Source organism: Chiloscyllium plagiosum, unplaced genomic scaffold (assembly GCF_037043375.1).
Source record: "Chiloscyllium plagiosum isolate Xiang-an unplaced genomic scaffold, Cpla_swu_hap1 HiC_scaffold_4, whole genome shotgun sequence".
Lineage (NCBI taxonomy): Eukaryota > Metazoa > Chordata > Chondrichthyes > Orectolobiformes > Hemiscylliidae > Chiloscyllium > Chiloscyllium plagiosum.
Genome location: NW_028270142.1, coordinates 84,492,806 through 84,512,532, shown reverse-complemented (window position 1 = coordinate 84,512,532; position 19,727 = coordinate 84,492,806). Strand labels below are relative to the sequence as shown.

General features: G+C 41.6%; 1 protein-coding gene across 2 annotated transcripts in view; it reads left to right on the top strand.

The window, feature by feature from the left end:
- Nucleotides 1–19,727, top strand: part of mapre2 (microtubule-associated protein, RP/EB family, member 2) — a 132,161-nt gene that overhangs the window by 55,038 nt on the left and 57,396 nt on the right. Inside the window, exon 1 of one of the 2 annotated variants that reach the window (XM_043688283.2) lies at nt 7,599–7,799. The exons of the other annotated variant lie outside the window; for it this stretch is intronic. Within the exon in view, the coding sequence (XP_043544218.1) occupies nt 7,669–7,799 (131 nt within the window). The 5' untranslated portion in view covers nt 7,599–7,668. Of the gene's footprint in view, nt 1–7,598; nt 7,800–19,727 lie in introns of those variants that run through there. 2 annotated transcript variants of the gene reach the window in all.

Below are 19,727 nucleotides of genomic sequence, written 5' to 3'. Positions count from 1 at the left end.
TGGAAACAGGCCCTTCGGCCCAACAAGTCCACACCGACCCGCCGAAGCGTAACCCACCCATACCCCTACATTTACCCCTTTACCTAACACTACGGGCAATTTAGCATGGCCAATTCACCTGACTTGCACATCTTTGGAGTGTGGGAGGAAACCGGAGCACCCGGAGGAAACCCACGCAGACACGGGGAGAACGTGCAAACTCCACACAGTCAGTCGCTTGAGGTGGGAATTGAACCCGGGTCTCTGGCGCTGCGAGGCAGCAGTGCTAACCACTGTGCCACCGTGCCGCCCACTCTGGGACATCTGGACCAACCAACTCAACCACCCCGTGGCTCAACACTTCAACTCCCCCTCCCACTCCACCAAGGACATGCAGGTCCTTGGACTCCTCCATCGCCAGACCATAGCAACACGACGGTTGGAGGAAGAGCGCCTCATCTTCCGCCTAGGAACCCTCCAACCACAAGGGATGAACTCGGATTTCTCCAGTTTCCTCATTTCCCCTCCCCCCACCTTGTCTCAGTCAAATCCCTCGAACTCAGCACTGCCTTCCTAACCTGTAATCTTCTTCCTGACCTCTCCGCCCCCACCCCACTCCGGCCTATCACCCTCACCTTGACCTCCTTCCACCTATTGCATTTACAATGCCCCTCCCCCAAGTCTCTCCTCCCTATCTTTTATCTTGGCCTGCTGGGCACACTTTCCTCATTCCTGAAGAAGGGCTTATGCCCGAAACGTCGATTCTCCTGTTCCTTGGATGCTGCCTGACCTGCTGCGCTTTTCCAGCAACTCATTTTCAGCTCATATATAGTGTAACAGCACAAAATGGATTGTAGAGTATCAGTAAACTATGTATCATTTCTGAAAAAAATCTCCAAAAAGGACAATTTAAACAAACCAAAGCTTAAATTCTGATAAAACCGAGGGTGTGCTGACAAATAGCAACATTACTCCAAGTCAGCAAGATATGTGGATTTGAGGCAAACTTGGTAGGTAATATGATTCCATGCATCTACTGCTCATGCCCTTCCAGGGATGGAGGTTGTAAGTTTGGAAGGCACGATTGAGGGAGCTATGGTGAATTGCTACCTTGCATCACATTGTTGCCACTGTGTGCTGATGGTGAATGGAAATAGCACACAAGGTGGTGATTAGGGTGCTGATCAAACAGGCTTTGTTGTCGTGGATGGAGTTGAGCTCTTAAGTGATGTTGGAAGTGCACTTACCCAGGTTTGTGGCAAGTCTCCTATCACATTGCTGACTTGTGCCTTATAAATGGTGGATATGCTTGAGGAGTCACAAGTGCAAATAGATGTACTTTTGCAAGTAAATCCATGAAAGGAAAGTTAAAATTAAACAACACCAGGTTATAGTTCAACAGGTTTAATTGGAAGCACACTCGCTTTCATGAAAGGAAAGGAATTGTGATGTAGCATCCTGAAGCATATATTATTTTACTATATATGTGAAGAAGCAACATGTTTGGAAACACATCTTGAAGGTACGTTTCCACCAAATATCTGCTAGGGTATATTAATTTATATCTCCATTATATCGAGATTGATTCTACAAATGTTTTTGACTATTTAGCATAGCTGAACAGTGCTACACTCAAGCACAATTTCATAGTATTAGAGTGGAAAGATCCCTTTTGTGGGGAATTCTGAGCAGCAATAATGTCTCCTTTAAGACCAGATAAATTGGATGAGGATATCCTATCTGGATGGTGTCATGCAATACTCCGTATTAGCTGTTGAGTCTAGTAAGTGTGTGAAGACAGTTAATGTTTTCTGTTTTTGTGCTAGTTTACTTGTTTTCAGCTCTCACCACTGGCTAGCTGAAGAATGAGAGTTGGTCATTAGGGGGCAAACCATCATTTTATGAGCCAGGTGGCTGACACCACTGGTTAGCCAGAACGGGCTTTAGTAGTTAACCTTTTTTTAAATGGAAGAAATGACTTCAGGCACATCCTATTCAAAAATTATAGGACAAATTTCTAAATTAAAAATGTACTGATGAAACTCAATTAACCAGCAGAGTTTACAAAATGCAAAACATATTATTTGTGGCTGAAATACTGAAACTGAAATTAACCATAGAATCAATGTCTTTGCTCACCAATCTGAAGGAGCAACTTACCTAATGCCACGCTCTTATTTCCCTATTACTTTGCACATTATTTATTTACAAATACCTATTCAATTCTCTCTTGAATGGTTCAACTGAGCCTACCTCCACCACGGACTTGAGCAGTGCCTTCCAGATCCTAACCATTCACTATTAAAGTCCTCGTGTTGTCATTGTTCCTTTTATCTTAAAACTGTGCCATTTTGTTCTGAGTTCTTCCACCAACGGAAACAGTTTTTTCTGTAACTACTCTGCCCAGATCGCGCTTAATTTAGAATATCACTATTAAAAATTGCCTCTCGTCACATTGATATTTTTGTCTTAAGGTTATATCAACACATGATTTAAACAACTAGTTATAACAATTTTGAGTGTTATTTCAAATAAATCTAAAGTAAACTATCCAAATAGATTCTATATTTATTTCCAAACACGCAGTAAAAAAAAGGTTTTGCCCCAGTATGGATGGTTTATGTTATGAAATATCTCACGCGATTGTGGGTACGTTTGCTGAGCTGTGAGGTTGATTTGCAGATGTTCCGTCCCCTGGCAAGGTGATATCTTCAGTGCTTTGGAGCATCCTGTGAAGCCCTGCTTTACTGTGTCTTCTGGAATTTATTTGGTTCCCTTTCTGCTGCTTCCGGTTGCCTGTTCTGGTTGGTTGTTGTTGTGGCTGGTATATTGGGTCTAGGTCAATGTGCTTGTTGATGGAGTCCATGGCTGAGTTACCATGCTTCTAGAAATTCTCTGGCTATCCTATATTTAGCTTTATCCTATGATTGTTGTGTTGTCCCATTCAAATTTGTGGTCCTTATCATCTGTGTGTATGGCTACTAGGGATAGCTGATCGTGGCGTTTAGTGGCTAGTTGGTGTTCGTGGATATGGATTGTGAGTTGACTGCCTGTTTGCCCTGTATAGTGTTTCATGCAGTCTTTGCATGGAATCCTGTAAATTACAGTGGTTAGCACTGCTGCCTCACAGCGCCAGAGACCCGGGTTCAATTCCCGCCTCAGGCGACTGACTGTGTGGAGTTTGCACGTTCTCCCCGTGTCTGTGTGGGTTTTCTCCGGGTGCTCCAGTTTCCTCCCACAGTCCAAAGATGTGCAGGTTAGGAGAATTGGCCATGTTAAATTGCCCGTAGTGTTAGGTCAGGGGTAAATGTAGGGGTATGGGTGGGTTACGCTTTGGCGGGTCGGTGTGGACTTGTTGGGCCGAAGGGCCTGTAATGTAATGTAATCTTGCAAACGGGTATAGGGTCTTTTGTCCTGCTGAGTTGTCTGAGCGTGGCTATCGGTTTTTAGGCTGTCACAAAGTCTAGTGGTAGGAGAAGTCTGGCTGTCAGTTCTGAAACCTTTTTTTAACGTAAGGTAGCATGGCTAGTGAGTTAGGACATGTCCTCATTATGTTGTTAGGCTGTTAACCATCTGCAGATGAAGTTGTGGGGATATCCGTTCTTGGCGAATACTCTGTGGAGGTATTCTTCTTCCCTTTGTAAGTCGGGAGTGCTGCACTGTGTTGTAGCCCTTTTGAACAGGGTCCTAATGGAGCTTCTCTTTTGTGTATTTGGGTGGTTGCTGTTGTAATTCAGGACCAGGCCGGTGTGTTTGGCTTTCCTGTACACCTTTTGTGGTGCATTCACTGTTCTGTGTTCTTTCTACCATCACATCCGGTTGATGGTTGGTTTCCTCCTCTTTCGTAAATCTGATCCCTGTGAGAATGGTGTTGATAATCCGGTGTTTGTTCTCGATTTCTGTTCTCTTAATGATAACCAAAGTGGCGTTTATGTATCAAATCTAGAGTTTGGGTTGGATTTGTGCTCCGGGTGTTTGTTCCAATCTTTGCATCGCTGCTTCTGCTATGAGCCCAGAGATGGGTGAGCCCACAGGTGTTCCATTGATCTGTTCATTTTTTTGGTTGTTGAATGTGAAGTGTGTCATCAAGCACAGGTCGATTTCGTTTGAGCATACAGTCCTTGTTCATAGCTCCCTGGTCATGCTGTCTGTTCTGCTTGTTCAGGAGGTTGGTTATTATCTCTCTGGCTAGAGTTTTGTCATTGAAGTAAGCAATGCTGTTACATCAAATAAGGTAGAAAAACAGGAGGCTGGACGAACACAGCAAGCTAGGCAGCATCAGGAGGTGGAGAGGTCAACGTTTCGGGTATAACCCTTCAGGACTGGAAGTGGGTGAGGGAGAGCAGGATGGGCATCGCTGGTGATAGGTAGAGGGTAGAACCTGGTTGGTTTATGGGAAGGATGAATCTGATAGGTGGCTGAGAGGAATAGAAATGAGAGGGAGGGGCTGGGAAGGGAAGTTATTTGAAATTAGAGAATTCAAAGTTGAATGTTCTGGGCTGTAGGCTGCCCATGTGGAAGATGAGGTGGTGTTCCTTCAATATGTGGTTTGGCTCTCCAGTCCATAGTAGCCATACATACAGATGACCAGGACCATAAATCCGATTGGACAACACAATGATCATAAGACAGCCAGAAAATTTCTAGAAGCATGGCACTCAGTCACAGACTCCTTCAACAAAAATGAACAACTGGAACTGGCATTCGGAAGCAGCAGAAACTGAATCAATCCAATTCCAGAAGAGACAGTACAGCAGGGCTTCTCAGGAGGCTTCAAAGCGCTGAAGATGTCATCTAGACAGGGGATGAAACATCTGCAAATCAATTTCCCAGCTCAGCAAACATACCCACAACCACAACAATCGGCACCCGATCTCCAAATCTTTACAAAAACCTTGAATCTGGCACACCATTGTCATTTTTTTAATGCTCTTTCCATCTGTCTCTGCAAGATCTTTCGAAAGACTCCATATTTTGGAAGATATTTGTCAATCTCCTATGGACTTCTCATAGGATCCATAACGAAAAATAAACCTTGGGATTTGAGGAATGGATTTCATTAGATTAGGACAAGCCCCTATTTCAAGAGTTGATCAGTTTTTCATCTTTGAATTTATACTGTTTCACACGAGTAAATAACATATATGCTAGTAATGAAGACTGAACTGTACAAGCTCATTTATCTTGTTTTCTATCTTGTGTGCATTTAAGTCCAACACCCTCAGTTTTGCATCGGCTGCATCCTTTCTCATAGTTATCCCCGTATTTGAAGTGAGATTCTTGGCCTTTTCCATACTCTTCTGGAACTTCAATAACCTCTCCTGAGCAGCCCTAACCCAACTAGTTTAATGTCCTTGTGACTATTATTTTGTCTTTTCACTAGGTTCCTGGTCCCAGATTAGTTTAAGTGAAGATGATCCCACTGCCTTTCTGTCCAAATAGTGATGCCATTGCCTCATGAAATGAGACCTCTCTTTTTCTTTTTCAACTCCTTTTGTCACATGTTTACTTTCCTAATATTCCTATTTCTTTGTCAATTTGCAAGTGGCTCAGGTAATAATCCAGGGATTATAACGCTAGAGGTCCTCATCTTTAATTTTGTCCCTAATTCTGATATTCCCCAAACAAGATCTCTTGCCTATGTTGTTGGCAACACTCAGTATCCTTTCAAGGTAGTTTGAGATGTTCCATATCTTTGCAGGCAGGCAGTGTGCTATGCGAGACTCTTGATCCTGCTTATAAGGGATGCTATTGGTACTCTATAGAATCTCCTTCCACTTTTCATTTTTCTCCTCCTGCTAAAGTAGATTCCTGCACCATGATGCAGTGGTCAATTTGCCTATCCTCCTCACAGACTTTTTCCTCATTGACCCATGGAGCAAGTACTTCATACTTCCGAGCAAGGTCAAGAACTGAGCTTCAATGCTATAATATATTTGGATTTCTACAATACATTCAAAATGGTATTGCATAAAAAGTTATTACACAAGACAGCATTTCATTGTTTTGAGGGTAATGTATTAGCATGTATTAAAGACAGAATCTGTTCCAGGTTAGAAATATACATACTAGTGGAATGCCAGAAGGATCATTCATTGGGCTTCACTTATTTATGATCCATATTAATGACTTGGAGAAGAAGGCAGAGCATAATATATTCAAAGTTGCTGATGCAAAAATAAGTGGAAAAGCATGTTGTATTTAGGATATGAGAAATCTAAAAACCTAAAGAACTGCTGGATGCTGTAAATCAAACAAGGGTGGCATGGTGGCTCAGTGGTTAGCACTGCTGCCTCACAGCACCAGAGTCCCAGGTTCGATTCTGTGTGGAGTTTGCACATTGAGTCTACATGGGTTTCCTCTGGGTGCTCTGGTTTCCTCCCACAGTCCAAAGATGTGTGGGTCAGGTGAATTGGCCATGCTAAATTGTCCATCGTGTTAGGTGCATTAGTCAGAGGGAAATGGGTCCGGATGGGTTGCTCTTCAGAGGGTCGGTGTGGACTGGTTGGGCCAAAGGGCCTGTTTCCACACTGTAGGGAATCTAATGTAATCTAATAACAGAAATTGCTAGAAAAGCTCAGCAGGTCTAGCAGCATTTGTGGAGAGAAATCAGTTTGTTTCTGGTCCGGTGACCCTTCCTCAGATGCACAGGATGTTGGTGAATCTGGATTGCTATCTATGGTTACTTTTAAGAAAGAGTGCACTGGCATTGGAGACAGTTCAAAAGAGATTCATAATGCTAATTCCTGGGATGAAGAGGTTGACCTATCAAAACAGATTATGCCTTTTTAATTATTATTTTAGAAGAATGAGATATGATCTTCTTGAAATGTACAAGATTCTGAGGCTTGACAAGGAGATGTTGATGTTTTCATTAATGGGGGAATCTTGAACTAGGGGACATAATTACAGAATAAGACACTTAAACCTGAGATACAAAGGAGTTTCTGCTCCCCAAGGACATTTGTGGAATTCTCTATATCAGAGTTGTGGAGGATAAATTGCTGAAATATTTGCAACAAGTTTGAGGAGCTAGCATAAAAGACTGATCTGGGGCAGATCAGTCACGATTTTAGCATTAAGGCAGGCTTGAGGGGCTGAATGACCTTCCACTCTGTTTTTTGCTTTTCTTAGTAATCCATTTTAGAAAACGGGGAACATGCTGTAAACTTAACAGAACGTGAATGATTCCAGTCCAGATGTCACTTACACGACTGAAAATGATATTAGGCAAAAGTGAGGACTGCAGATGCTGGAGGTTAGAGACGAGGGCGTGGTGCTGGAAAGGCACACCAAGTCAGGCAGCATCCCAGCAGCAGGAAAATCGACGTTTCGAGCAAAAGCCCTTCATCAGGAATGATATTGTTTGAATGAAAAGGGAACTCCTCAGGAAGGCAAGTCTAGGCATAAGGGATTACACAACAGTTGGAAGTATCCTTGCTTTTGCTGCTTGTCTCGCCTCTTAAATATTGACGTGGCTGAGCTAAATTCCTGTGTGGGTTATTAAGATCTGACGAGTTAGCTGGTTACTATGGTAAAACCCTGTCACATGACGAGGTTTCTGCTGAACGTCGCCAGATTTTTCTCTCGTACGTTTGACGTCATTCGTGAGGTCAAGCAGAGCCCTGTTGTGAAGAAACGGGCTCAGAGCCTACTCTACAATACGCAGTCAGAAATTTGTAGTCTGGGATGGTTCCAATGCCTGGTCCCACACAACAAGCAATTTCCCCAAATGGTGAGAATAATAACGACATCGTTCAGGACAATGGCACCATTATTCCCTTTCGGAAGCACACAGTGAGAGGAGAACGTTCTTACAGGTAATCAGTTTTTGGTTTAGATATGGCTGGACACTGCAACAGAATGAGGAAATGCAATAGGTTACATAATAAAGCTGCATATGCTTGGATATGATTAATAGTTTTTTATTTGTATGTCTTATTGTCTTTTGAAATGAAATGTGGCATATTATTGTATGGAGTCTTTTGCACATCAATAGCGCTGAGTGGCCCGCTTTTTTTTTAATGAATGCTCTTGTGCTTTTTCTCCTTCCTTCCTTCCTTTCTCCCTCCCCGGGTTCTGCTAGTTCCTTTCTACGCCGTTATTTCGGATAAGATAATTATTCTTGTCAGATAGGACTACGCCATTCTAGTTACTGAATGCGAGACATAATTTTCTGAAATTAAAATTGGTTAATAAACGGAAGAATAGGATATTCCCCAATGAATTTTAAATATAGCTTCCTTAAAATTGAGCAGTTAGTGGTTTTATTAAGCAAACTAGATTGATGGAGCTTATAAAATTCAAGGATCTGATTGGCGGAATGCCTGACTGTCGAGGTCACCATGTCATGCATTCAGTGAGATTTCCTCTTGTAGCTGGTTTGTACAAAGAAACTGGACCTTTGCAACCATTCAGATAATCTGGGGAAACGAGCAGTAGATATAAAATATAATCTGAATTTTGCCTGGGGAGAAATATTAAGCCCAATCTTTTATTTTAAAAAAATGCTATGAAATAGGGCAACCAGAGCTGGTAAGATTTCTTTATTAAATGGGAAATTCCTGTGGGTGGAGATCACTTGTTTTAATAAGCCAAATTCTGGTCTTTTATATTTTTCCCATTAAGCTTTTGGAAACTGTCTATTGCTAGAAAAAAAATTCTAGGCTTTTGTGTACAAGTATTGCATATTCTGAAATATGTTACCTGTTGGTTGTCTGGGATTTTTCCGAGGATTATAGACCAGCGAGCCTTGCATCTGTTGTAGGAAAAAATTATAAGATATGATTTATGATCTAGCAGGCAGCAATTTGATTGGAAATAGTCAACATGGATTCATCAAGGGCGAGTCGTGCCTCACAAACCTCATTGAGTTTTTTTGAGAAGGTGACCAAGCATGTGGTTGAGGGTAGGGCAGTTGACTTGGTGTACGCGGACTTCAGCAAAGCCTTTGATCAGGTTCCACATGGTAGGCTCCTGGAGAAAATGCGGAAGCATAGGATTGAAGGTGATTTAGCAGTTTGGATTAGAAACTGGCTTTCTGTAGGAAGGCAATGAATGGTGGTTGATGGAAAATATTCAGCCTGGAGTCCGGTTACTAGTCGTGCCACAAGGATCTGTTTTGGGACCATTGCTGTTTGTCATTTTTATAAACGATTTGGACATAGGCATAAGTGGATGGACAGTGTGGAAGAATGTTATTGATTGCAGGGAGAATTGGATACACTGCAGAACTGGGCTGAAAGTGGCAAATGGAGTTCAGTGCTGATAAATGTGAGGTGATTCACTTTGGGGAAGAAAAACAGGAAGGCAGAATACTGGGTCAATGGAAACATTCTTAGTGTAGATGCGCAGAGGGAACTTGGTGTCCATGTACATAGATCCCTGAAAGTTGCCACACAGATTGATAATGCTGTTAAGAAGGCATACAGCGTGTGAGGTTTTATTAGTAGAGACATTGCATTCTGGAGCCATGATGTCATGTGGCAAGTGTACAAAATGCTAGTGTGGCCTCACTTGGGGTATTGTGTGTAGTTCTGGGCTCCCGTTACAGGAAGGATGTGGAAGCATTGGACAAGTTGCAGAGGAGATTTACCAGGATGTTGCCTGGTCTGAAGTGAAGTCTTCTGAGGAAAGGCTGAGAGACTTGGGTCTGTTTTCATTGGAGAGAAGAAGGCTAAGAGGGGATTTAATAGAGACATAGAAAATGATCAGAGGATTAGATAGGGTGGACAATGAGAGTCTTTTTTCCTAGCATGCTAACATCTGCTTGTACGAGGGGGCAAACCTGCAAATTGAGGGGTGATAGATTTAAGACCGATGTTAGAGGCAGGTTTTTCACTCAGTGGTAAGGGCATGAAATGCCCTGCCTGCCAATGTAGGGGCATTTAAACAGTCCTTGGATAATTTTGGATGTAGGTTTGCTCGCTGAGCTGAAAGGTTCATTTCCAGACGTTTCATTACCTTACTAGGTAACATCTTCAGTGGACTTTATGCAAAGCAATGCTGAAACTTCCTGCTTTCTATTTATATGTTTGGGTTTCTTTGGGTTGGTGATGTTATTTCCTGTGGTGAAGTCACTTCCTATTCCTTTTCTCAAAACTCGCTAAGTCCTTGGATAAGCATATGGATGATGATGGGATAGTGTAGGGTGATGGGCTTAGATTAGTTCACAGGTCAGCGCAACATAAAGGGCCTACTCTGCGCTGTATTGTTCTATGTCTGCCTTTCATCGTCAACACATTGTCAGACATTTGACTTCTGAATAGAAAACTTTCTGGCTGTGTATTCGGCCTGAGATCTAATGTTTTGCATGTACTGCTGACTTGAAAGACCTGAATTTTTATTTGATGCATTTAGAGTTCTAAGAGTCAGATGTACAGCTAGGAGATAGATCCTTTGGTCCAAACTGTTCATGCTGACCAGATATCCTGAATTAATCTAGTCCCATTTGTCAGCACTTGGTCCATATCCCTCAAAACTCTTCCTATTCATATACTCATCCAGATGCCTTTTAAATGTTGCAATTTTACCTGCCTCCACCACTTCCTCTGGCAGCTTAGTCCATATACGCACCATCCTCTGCATGAAAATGTTGCCTCTTATGGCCCTTGTAAATCTCTCTCCCTCTCCCCCTCCTCACTGTAAACCTATTCCCTCTGGTTCAGGACTCTTCTCCCTGCCCCCCCCCCCCCCCCCCGATATCTATCTTTAATCTTTGGAAAATGCTTTGAATTGTACTAGAGCTTAAAAAATTGTAACTATTTGTAATTATCAGAATATAATGCCTCAATGAAATTGTTTGCTTATCTATTTATAAAAATGGTAGAGGGTATTTGAATGATGACTGTTCTGTTATGCAAATTTTTTAACCAAATAACCTGCATTCAAATATTTCCTTTACTGAATATTCCCAACGAATTGCACAACCAGTGTGTTTACAGATGAATTGTGTTAGATGTTAATTTTTATATTAAAAAAAGCAATGGATTATGAAATTATACCAAATGTTTTTATAGAAAGCTGTTCTTTCCAAAGTTGCAAAGTTGACACTGCTGGTTAATTATATCGTACATTCAGCCCAAATCATATCTTATTCCATTGAATATAATGGAAATCACTGGAAGTTGTAGTTTTATACATGTTGCTGCATAGGAGTATTACCTGTTTGAGAAGGTAGTTTTTACAGTGCATCTTGAGTATTCTTCTTGTGTTGTATTTTGATTTATGCTTCCACCAAAAACAAATATTCACCCAAAATATTCCAAGTTATATTTGATAACTATAATAAAAGGCCATTCTTGGAAGGTAAATCTTTTCTCAAAACAAGTGGATCAGATTTGAAAATAATTGTTAATATTTTCTGAGAAACAACAGTGGTTTCTAAATAATAGTCATTGGTGTATAGGTGACCACCAATTTGAAAGAGATCGCATTAAACAACATGAAATGCAGCTTCCTTACAGCTGCTGTATATGGAGTGTAAACAGTCTGGCTTGACACAATTAATCGCTCCTGAAGGCAATGAATTTTGCTGTGCTTTGTTTACTGAAAATTGTTCAGTCCCTTTAATGGAGTGATCTACCTTCATGTGCATGTTTGGTTGGAAGTGTCCATTCATCTTGCAAAGGAGGAAAAAATCACAACTGACCCAGGCACTGTTTTTGATATCCACAATAGAACATTTATAACAAAATCATTAGATATAAATAGGGAACTTAAAGCTTTGATTCTCTTCTAACAGTTTCTGAAGATAATTATATAATATTCCTTTACAAACTAAAGGAGGTCATCAACATTGGGCAGACTATATTTGACTAGATTCTGCAAATATGGTTCTGTTGTTCAGATCTACTATAGTCAGAGATTTTTACATTGAAAGAGGCTGTTCAGCCCATCACGTCTGTGCCAATAATCAAACATCCATCAATCTGATCCTTTTTTTAACATTTGGCCTGCATCTTTATATGCTATGGCTTTTCAAGCGTTATCTAAAGAATTCTTAAGTTCTTAAGGTTTCTTCTTCTTCTTCTATTTAGAACAGGGAGTTCCAGATACAGTCAACCCTCTGAATAGATTGGAAAAATAAATCCTCCAGTCTCCCTTGATCTCCTGCTCTTTTACCTTAAAACTCTGTCCCCATTATTGACCTGGTAAAAACAATGACTACAGATGCTGGAAATCAGATTCTGGAGTAGAGTGGTACTGGAAAAGCACAGCAATTACCCGTCTCTTTAGGGAGTGTTTCTCTCCATAAATCCCATCTGTGTCTCTTGGAACTTTATACACCTCAATCAGATCTCTCTCATTTTCCTCTGCCATAAGGAAAATATTCCCAGACTATGTAGTCTCTCTGTAGCTCAATCTCTCTACTCCAGGCGACATGCTGGTGAATCTCTCATGCACCCTCTCGTGCTGTCCTAGATTTCCTATTGTCTGGTGATCAAACTTGCACACAGTTCTCCAGCTGTGGCCTGACTAATATGGTATAGGGATGGAAATGTGTTGCTGGAAAAGCGCAGCAGGTCAGGCAGCATCTAGGGAACAGGAGAATCGACGTTTCGGGCATTAGCCCTTCTTCAGGAAGGGCTAATGCCCGAAACGTCGATTCTCCTGTTCCCTAGATGCTGCCTGACCTGCGCTTTTCCAGCAACACATTTCCATCTCTGATCTCCAGCATCTGCAGACCTCACTTTCTCCCCTAATATGATATAGGAGAAAGTAAGCATCAGAGGTCCAGGAGAATCGATGTTTTTGGCATAGGCCCTTCATCAGGAATACGGCATAGGCAAAAATGTGAAATTTTGAGGTTCCAATTGAATGAGGCAAAATTTTATTAAGTAGAAGAGCAGGTCTGAGGGACTAAATGATCACCTCTTCCTAACTCCTATGTTTATATCTGTTCCACGTGAGTCTGGCTTCAATTGGCCATGAATGGAATTGTAATGGGAGCTTGCATTACCACTTTGATTTGTTAAAAATGAGCACATATATCAAGGGTGGTATAGCTGAGTATTTAACCACCTATTCAGCTAAGTTGAACTTACAGGTCTGGGCTGTCATTTATGTTTCACATAAGCCTTCTGTCATTGCATTTCTTTTTGTCATCTCTTTGTGTTTATTCAGTGTTGAGAGTGGGAATCATCCTTGTAAATACTTCTCATTCCTTCTATGGTATCTTCGTACCATTTTAAGTCGTGCGATCAACTCAACTATGCTCAGTTCTTTAAGTGCTTTCTGTTTAATTCTTCCTGCCAAAATGGACAATTTCTTATTTTCTCCATTGCATCCCATTTGTCAACCTTTGTCAACTGGTATAATCTAATCTCTGTTCTTTTATAGTTGTCTTATGTCCTGTTCCTAACTTAGTTGGTGTTATCAGAGTTGAAAATGTGTTGCTGGAAAAGCGCAGCAGGTCAGGCAGCATCCAAGGAACAGGAGAATCGACGTTTCGGGCATAAGCCCTTCTTCAGGAATCCTGTCATTCCTGAAGAAGGGCATATGCCCGAAACGTCGATTCTCCTGTTCCTTGGATGCTGCCTGACCTGCTGCGCTTTTCCAGCAACACATTTTCAGCTCTGATCTCCAGTATCTGCAGTCCTCACTTTCTCCTCCTACTTGGTGTTATCAGTAAATTTGACAAATCTCTTCAAGCCATTGAGACAAATTATGAAAAGTTAGAGCCCTAGTACTGGTCCTGTAGCATGGCAGTTTTTACATCTGGATAACAAGAAAAATAATTTAGTTGTTCAAACCAAAGTTTTATGTCAATCTGGCATAACTTGCTGTTTTTAAAAATATTTGTATTTCTGGTGGATTGCTTGCTTTTCTTTTCTTGTGATTCTTTCTAACCTGCATTTAATTTGTTCCCCACATCCTGTTGTAACTCTTTTATTTAAATCCAGATAATCCAACCAGAATGTTGCCTCAATTCGTCATAACAAAATGTACGATGTCTGTAGTTAAATTTGTTTGATAATTTCCTTCCTATTTGACAAATGTAGCAGTATCCCTTTTCTGTTTGCTATCCTCTTCCAATTTTTGAAATTGTGCTTCAGGTTTTTTTTTCAAAGAACATTGTGACAACCCATGTTTCCAGCAGCAGTTGTCTCTTGCGTAGTGCTATTTCTTCTGATCTTCATCTGAGTCCACAATGTGTTTCCCTATTAAGAACTTTTAAAATGTTCGTACTTATCTCTTGCATCATCCAGATCCATTCTTTGTCACTTAAATTAATTCAAAGAAGGTTTATTAAGCAGCCACAACCACCAGTTTTCAAAACTGGGTGCATAATTTATTCTATTATTTCCAGTTCTTTATGCTTTTCTGATGCATCTTTTGAGTAAAGATTCAGTAGTCTTTCCTATCAATGAGATGGAGCTAAGTTATTCGTAATAATTTAAGTCCAATTGATCTTGTTGAATCTTCCTCTTTTAAAAATTAGCTGTACACCGGACAGGAACGTAGATGACTGACCTCCATCATTTACAATCATCTTCATTTGTGCTAGGTGTAACTCCAGTCAACCGTTTTTGTTTCCCCCTCCTTGATTTCCATTGACCCCAATTTTGCAGGAGCTCCTGCTGGTGGGACATATCCAGAGACAGTGATGGAGTTGTCTGGGACATTCTGTAAATTGTAATTCCATAAGTGACTATATCAGACTTAACTAGTCAGTGAGACAGCTGTACTAATATTCATGCAAACAATGTTACAGGTTGGGAATTCTTTTCCTGACAATCTCAGGACCAACCGGTTTTCAGATTTAAAAAAAAAGTTATTGGTTTTTGAGTCAGCTATCATCAGTATGGATCCTTTGGGGTAGTGAGGGTGGGGAAGTACTTCACATAACCTGAATGGACCTTAAAAAAAAAAAAGCTGTTTTCCAAAGGGCCTGAAAACCTGCTCCGGTTTGCCCATTGGGGTAAAAAAGAATTTTGCTTTTTCGTCTGTTTGAATCTGTTCGGGCAAAGCCAAGCTTTTTTCCAAAGGGACAGAACCCAGCATGTCTACGGATCTGTTTGTGAAAAGACTTCCCAGTTTGTAGTTGCCATAGTCCTATCAGACCATGGGGTTGCTTTCTCCTTGAGAAAAACATATGGCTGGTGATAGTTTAGCCTGAGGATCACAATACCTCAGGTGAGAGGAGAGGTTGAGAAGGACTGCCCTTCATAGGTTCAGTTCCTGCACAGGCTGAAACTACTATGTTGTCATCCCCTACAAACTAGCCATCTACACAACTGAACTACCCACCCTCAAGGACTGCAGGGTCAACAGGGCTGAATTTACATTTTTAAAAAAAAATCATTTAATGGGATGTGGGCATTGCTGGCAGACCAGCATTTGTTGCCATTGCAGTTGGTGGTTAACTGCGTCCTTGAACTGCTGCTGTCCATCTGCTGTGGTTGACCCACAATGACATTAGGGACGGAATTCCAGGATTTTGACCGTGACAGTGAAGAAATGGCGATCTATTTCCAAGTCAGGATGGTGATTGGCTTGGAGAGGAACTTGAAGATAATGGTGTTTCCATATATCTGCTGCCCTTGTCCTTCTAGATGGGAGTGATCGTGGGTTTGGAAGGTGCTGCCTGAAGATCTTTGGTGAATTTCTACATTGCATCTTGTAGATAGGAGGGAGTAGATGCTTGTGGATGTAGGTCCAATCAACGGGCTACTTTTTATCCTGGATGATGTCAAGCTGCTTGTATTGTTGGAGCTGCACACGTCTGGGCAAATGGGGAGTATTCCATCACACCCCTAGCTTTGGGGAGTCAGGTGGTGTGTTACTCACAGTATTTCTAGCCTGCTCTTATAACCGCTGTGTATGTGATGACTTTCTGGTTAATGATAACCTCCAGGATGTTGGCGGTGGGGTTTGTGATTGTAATACCATTGAATGTCAAGGGGTGGTGGTTTGATTGTGTCTCTTATTGGTGATGACCATAGCCTGTCATCTATGTGGTACACATGTTATTGCTACTTGTCAACCCATGCCTGGATATAGTCCAGATCTTGTTGCATTTGGACATGGACTGCTTCAGTATCTGAGTATGTGAGAACATTGTGCAGTCATCAGTGAACGTCCCCACCTTATGATGGAGGGAAAGTCATTGAAGCAGCTGAAGACGATTGGACCTATGACACAACCTGATCAACACTTGCACAGATGTCCTGGAGCTGAGAGGACTGACCTCCAACAAGCACAGCCATCTTCCTATGTATCAAATATGACTCCTGTCATTGGAGAGTTTGCCCCCAATACCCATTTATTCCAGTTTTGCTCAGGCTCTTTGCCGCACTCTGTCAAATGCAGCTTTGATGTCGAGGGCTGTCACACTCGCCTCAACTCTGGAATTTAGCTCTTTTGTCCATATTTAGACCAAAGTTGTAATGAGGTCAGGAGCTGAGTGGCCCTGGCAGAACCCAAACTGGGCATCACTAGGCAGGTTATTGCTGAGCAGGTGCTGCTTGATAGCATTGTTGATGACACCTTCCATCACCTTACTGATGGTGGAGAGTAGACTGAGTAGTAATTGGCCACATTATCTAATGGTTATGTGAGCATTGTCATAAAAGTCCATGTGGTTCTCTAATACCCTTTAGGGATGGGAATCTGCATGTATATGATTCTAGATCTACAGCAATGTGGCTGACTCTAAAATGCCCTGTGAAATGCCTTTGGTAGTACTAACCTGATACAAAGTCTGATGAAAGAGAAGAAACTGGATGGACCATTTGACCTTGAGAGAAATGATTCTGGTACAGGCAGCCCTGTCAACTCAATGAAGTCTAATATCTTGTGCTAAGATTGGGAGAACTGTCCCACAGACTAGTCAAACAACAACAGCCTGATGTAATCATTCTTAAAAATCTTTGAGATAATGTTCTAGGCGCCACTAGCAAGGCTTGCAGCACAGTAATGTCAGTTGGAAGGAAATTACCCTGGGCATTTTCAACATTGACTATGGACCACATGATGTCTTATGGCATGAGCTGAAAGGAGGATCCGTAGATCTGCTGGTCACCACCAATCTCCTGCTCCTGTTGCTAAAATAATACTCCTCCATGTTGAACATCATTTGGAGGTGACAAAGGCACAGAATATACTCCAAGCTGGGGCCCTCGATGTCAATCCTCAAGAGTGGCTTGGTAGCAAATTACTGACCTCATTGGTTAGTTCTAAGGAGTCTAGCTGCTGTACTGTACCAACAGTAGTGGGGAGCTAACTAATAAGGGGGAAATTCATAGGTGATCTTGCCAGTGTACCTATCACCAAATGCATCTGTCCAGGTAGTCAGGAGGAGTGACTACCAGCACAGTTACTGTGGAGTTGAAGGCCTGTTTTCATATTTGAGAGTGCCCTAATCGTGTTGTCGGGCACTGCCAATGTGTGGAAATTACAAGCTTGTATACTCCTTTCACAAGATTTGCTCTTGAAATTAATTTGTATAATGATATTATCTTACTATCAGGTTGGTACAGGCTGTCTTCTACTTGAGCTCTGAACATTTTCCATGGTCAACTTTTATAATGATCCCTATCTGGGATTTGAGCCCAGAACTTCTGGCTGAGAGATGGGACCTTGTGATCCTGTTGGGTTGAGTTAAATTGTGCTGTCATTTAAAATGTCAGTTTTCTCAGTATAGGAATAAGGAGTGTGAAATCAAATCAGTGTTTCACACCTGGCTTTAGCCTGCTATCTGTTAAAAATAACATCAGGGAGGAGTGAGGACTGCAGATACTGGAGGTCAGAGTCGAGAGTGTGGTGCTGGAAAAGCACAGCAGGTCAGGCAGCATCAGAAGAGCAGGAGAATCGACGTTTCGGGCATAAGCCATTTATCAAGAATCATCAAAAATAACATCAGGCTGTCTTGTGGCATAGTGGGAGTGTTCCAATCTTGGATCAGGAGGTCCAGATTCAAGTCTCCCCTTCTCCCGAGGTGTGTAATAAGACCTCTGACCCAGTTGATTAGAAAATAGTTACAATAGTGAAGCAAAAGATAGAAATAACATTTAAGAGGGCCCACTTGTGGTGCAGTGGTAGTATCCCTACCATTTGAATCAGGAGGTCTGAGGTCAAGTCCCACTTGCTCCAGAGGTCTGTAATAGCATCTCTGAACAGTTGATTAATTAGAAATAATATTATGTAGACATCAAGTTAGTTCACGATCTGTTGTGCTTTGGCTCTGACGATTCTCAATGGCTTGCACATATTGAGCCACTTGACAAATACATGGAGGTTGTCAGTATCCTTGATACCTTATTAGAGCCAGAGGCAGAACTTTCAGTGAAAGAGTGGCAAAGTCAAAGAGCAAAATAAAGTAGATTCAGGTATTATTTATTATCCAACTAGCAGCAGCGTCATTTGGTAGAAAAGTGACACTTCCTTCAAGTGAGTGTCAGTTAGGAACATTTAGGAGATGGTGATCATATTGTAAAGTTCAGGATGATGGAGAATGATATACAATCATCCAGAGTGAGAAAATCAGTTGGAGAGTGAATTTTATTGGGGCAAGAACCAAGCTGGGTAGAAATGCCTGGAACTAGAGGCTGATCGGTAAAACAATAACTGAACAATGGGCTATCTTCAAATAGTCAATGATTCAGGTATGGTTGAGGTATGTTCTCTCAAATGGAGAAAGTAGACCAAACAAAGAGAGTCACAGGATGACAAAAGAGGTTAAATTAAGGTAAGCGGGAGAAAAGTGTGTTTACGATGTCAGGTAGAAAATATTTCTTTTGATTCTTAATTTTATTGAACTTAAAAAGGAAGGTGAAAAAATAAAAAAGAGAAGCAAGTAGGAGTTAAGAGACTGGCAGCTGCCATAGAGAAATGTCAGAAAATTTGCTATGGCCCTGTAAAAGGTGGCAAAAGGAGGAGTAGAGCCAATTAGGGACTGGAAACGGGATTTACACAGGATTGGGAATGGCTGAGGTGTTAAATGAATACTTGACATTTGTCCATGCTAAAGGGAGAGGTGCTACCCAATCCATGATGACTGAGGAAGGTAACTTGGTAGGAAGAAGGGTTCAAAATTTATAGGACAGAAGTGTTGGATAGACAGATGGTACTTAAAGTTGATAAGGCATTGAGGCCAATGGTTAGCAAGATTCAGTTGGTGGAGTAGGTAAATAGGTGGAAGATGAATTTCCATGCATGAGGTGATGTATTTTGTAGGAAAATAATAGATGATACAATTTGAAGAGTAGTTCAGGAGCAGAGGGACCTAGATGTATTTGTGTGCAGGCCATTTGAAAATGGTAGGACAGATAGACAAAACAGTAAGTAAAGCATGTTCCATTGCCCTTAATTATAGGGGAATAGAGTGCAAGAGCAAGGAGGTGACATAGCGTCATAGAGATGTAGAGCATGGAAACAGACCCTTCGGGCCAACCTGTCCATGCCCACCAGATATCTCAACCCAATCTAGTCTCACCTACCAGCACCCGACCCATATTCCTCCAAACCCTTCCTATTCATATACCCATACAAATGCCTCTTAAATGTAATTATACCAGCCTCCACAACTTCCTCTGGCAGCTCATTCCATACACCTACCACCCTCTGCATGAAAAAGTTGCCCCTTAGGTCTCTTTTTATATCTGTCCCCTCTCACCCTAAACCTATGCCCTCTAGTTCTGGACTCCCTGACCCCAGGGAAAATACGTTGTCTATTTATCCTATCCATGCCCCTCATAATTTTGTAAACCTCTATAAGGTCACCCCTCAGCCTGCGACGCTCCAGG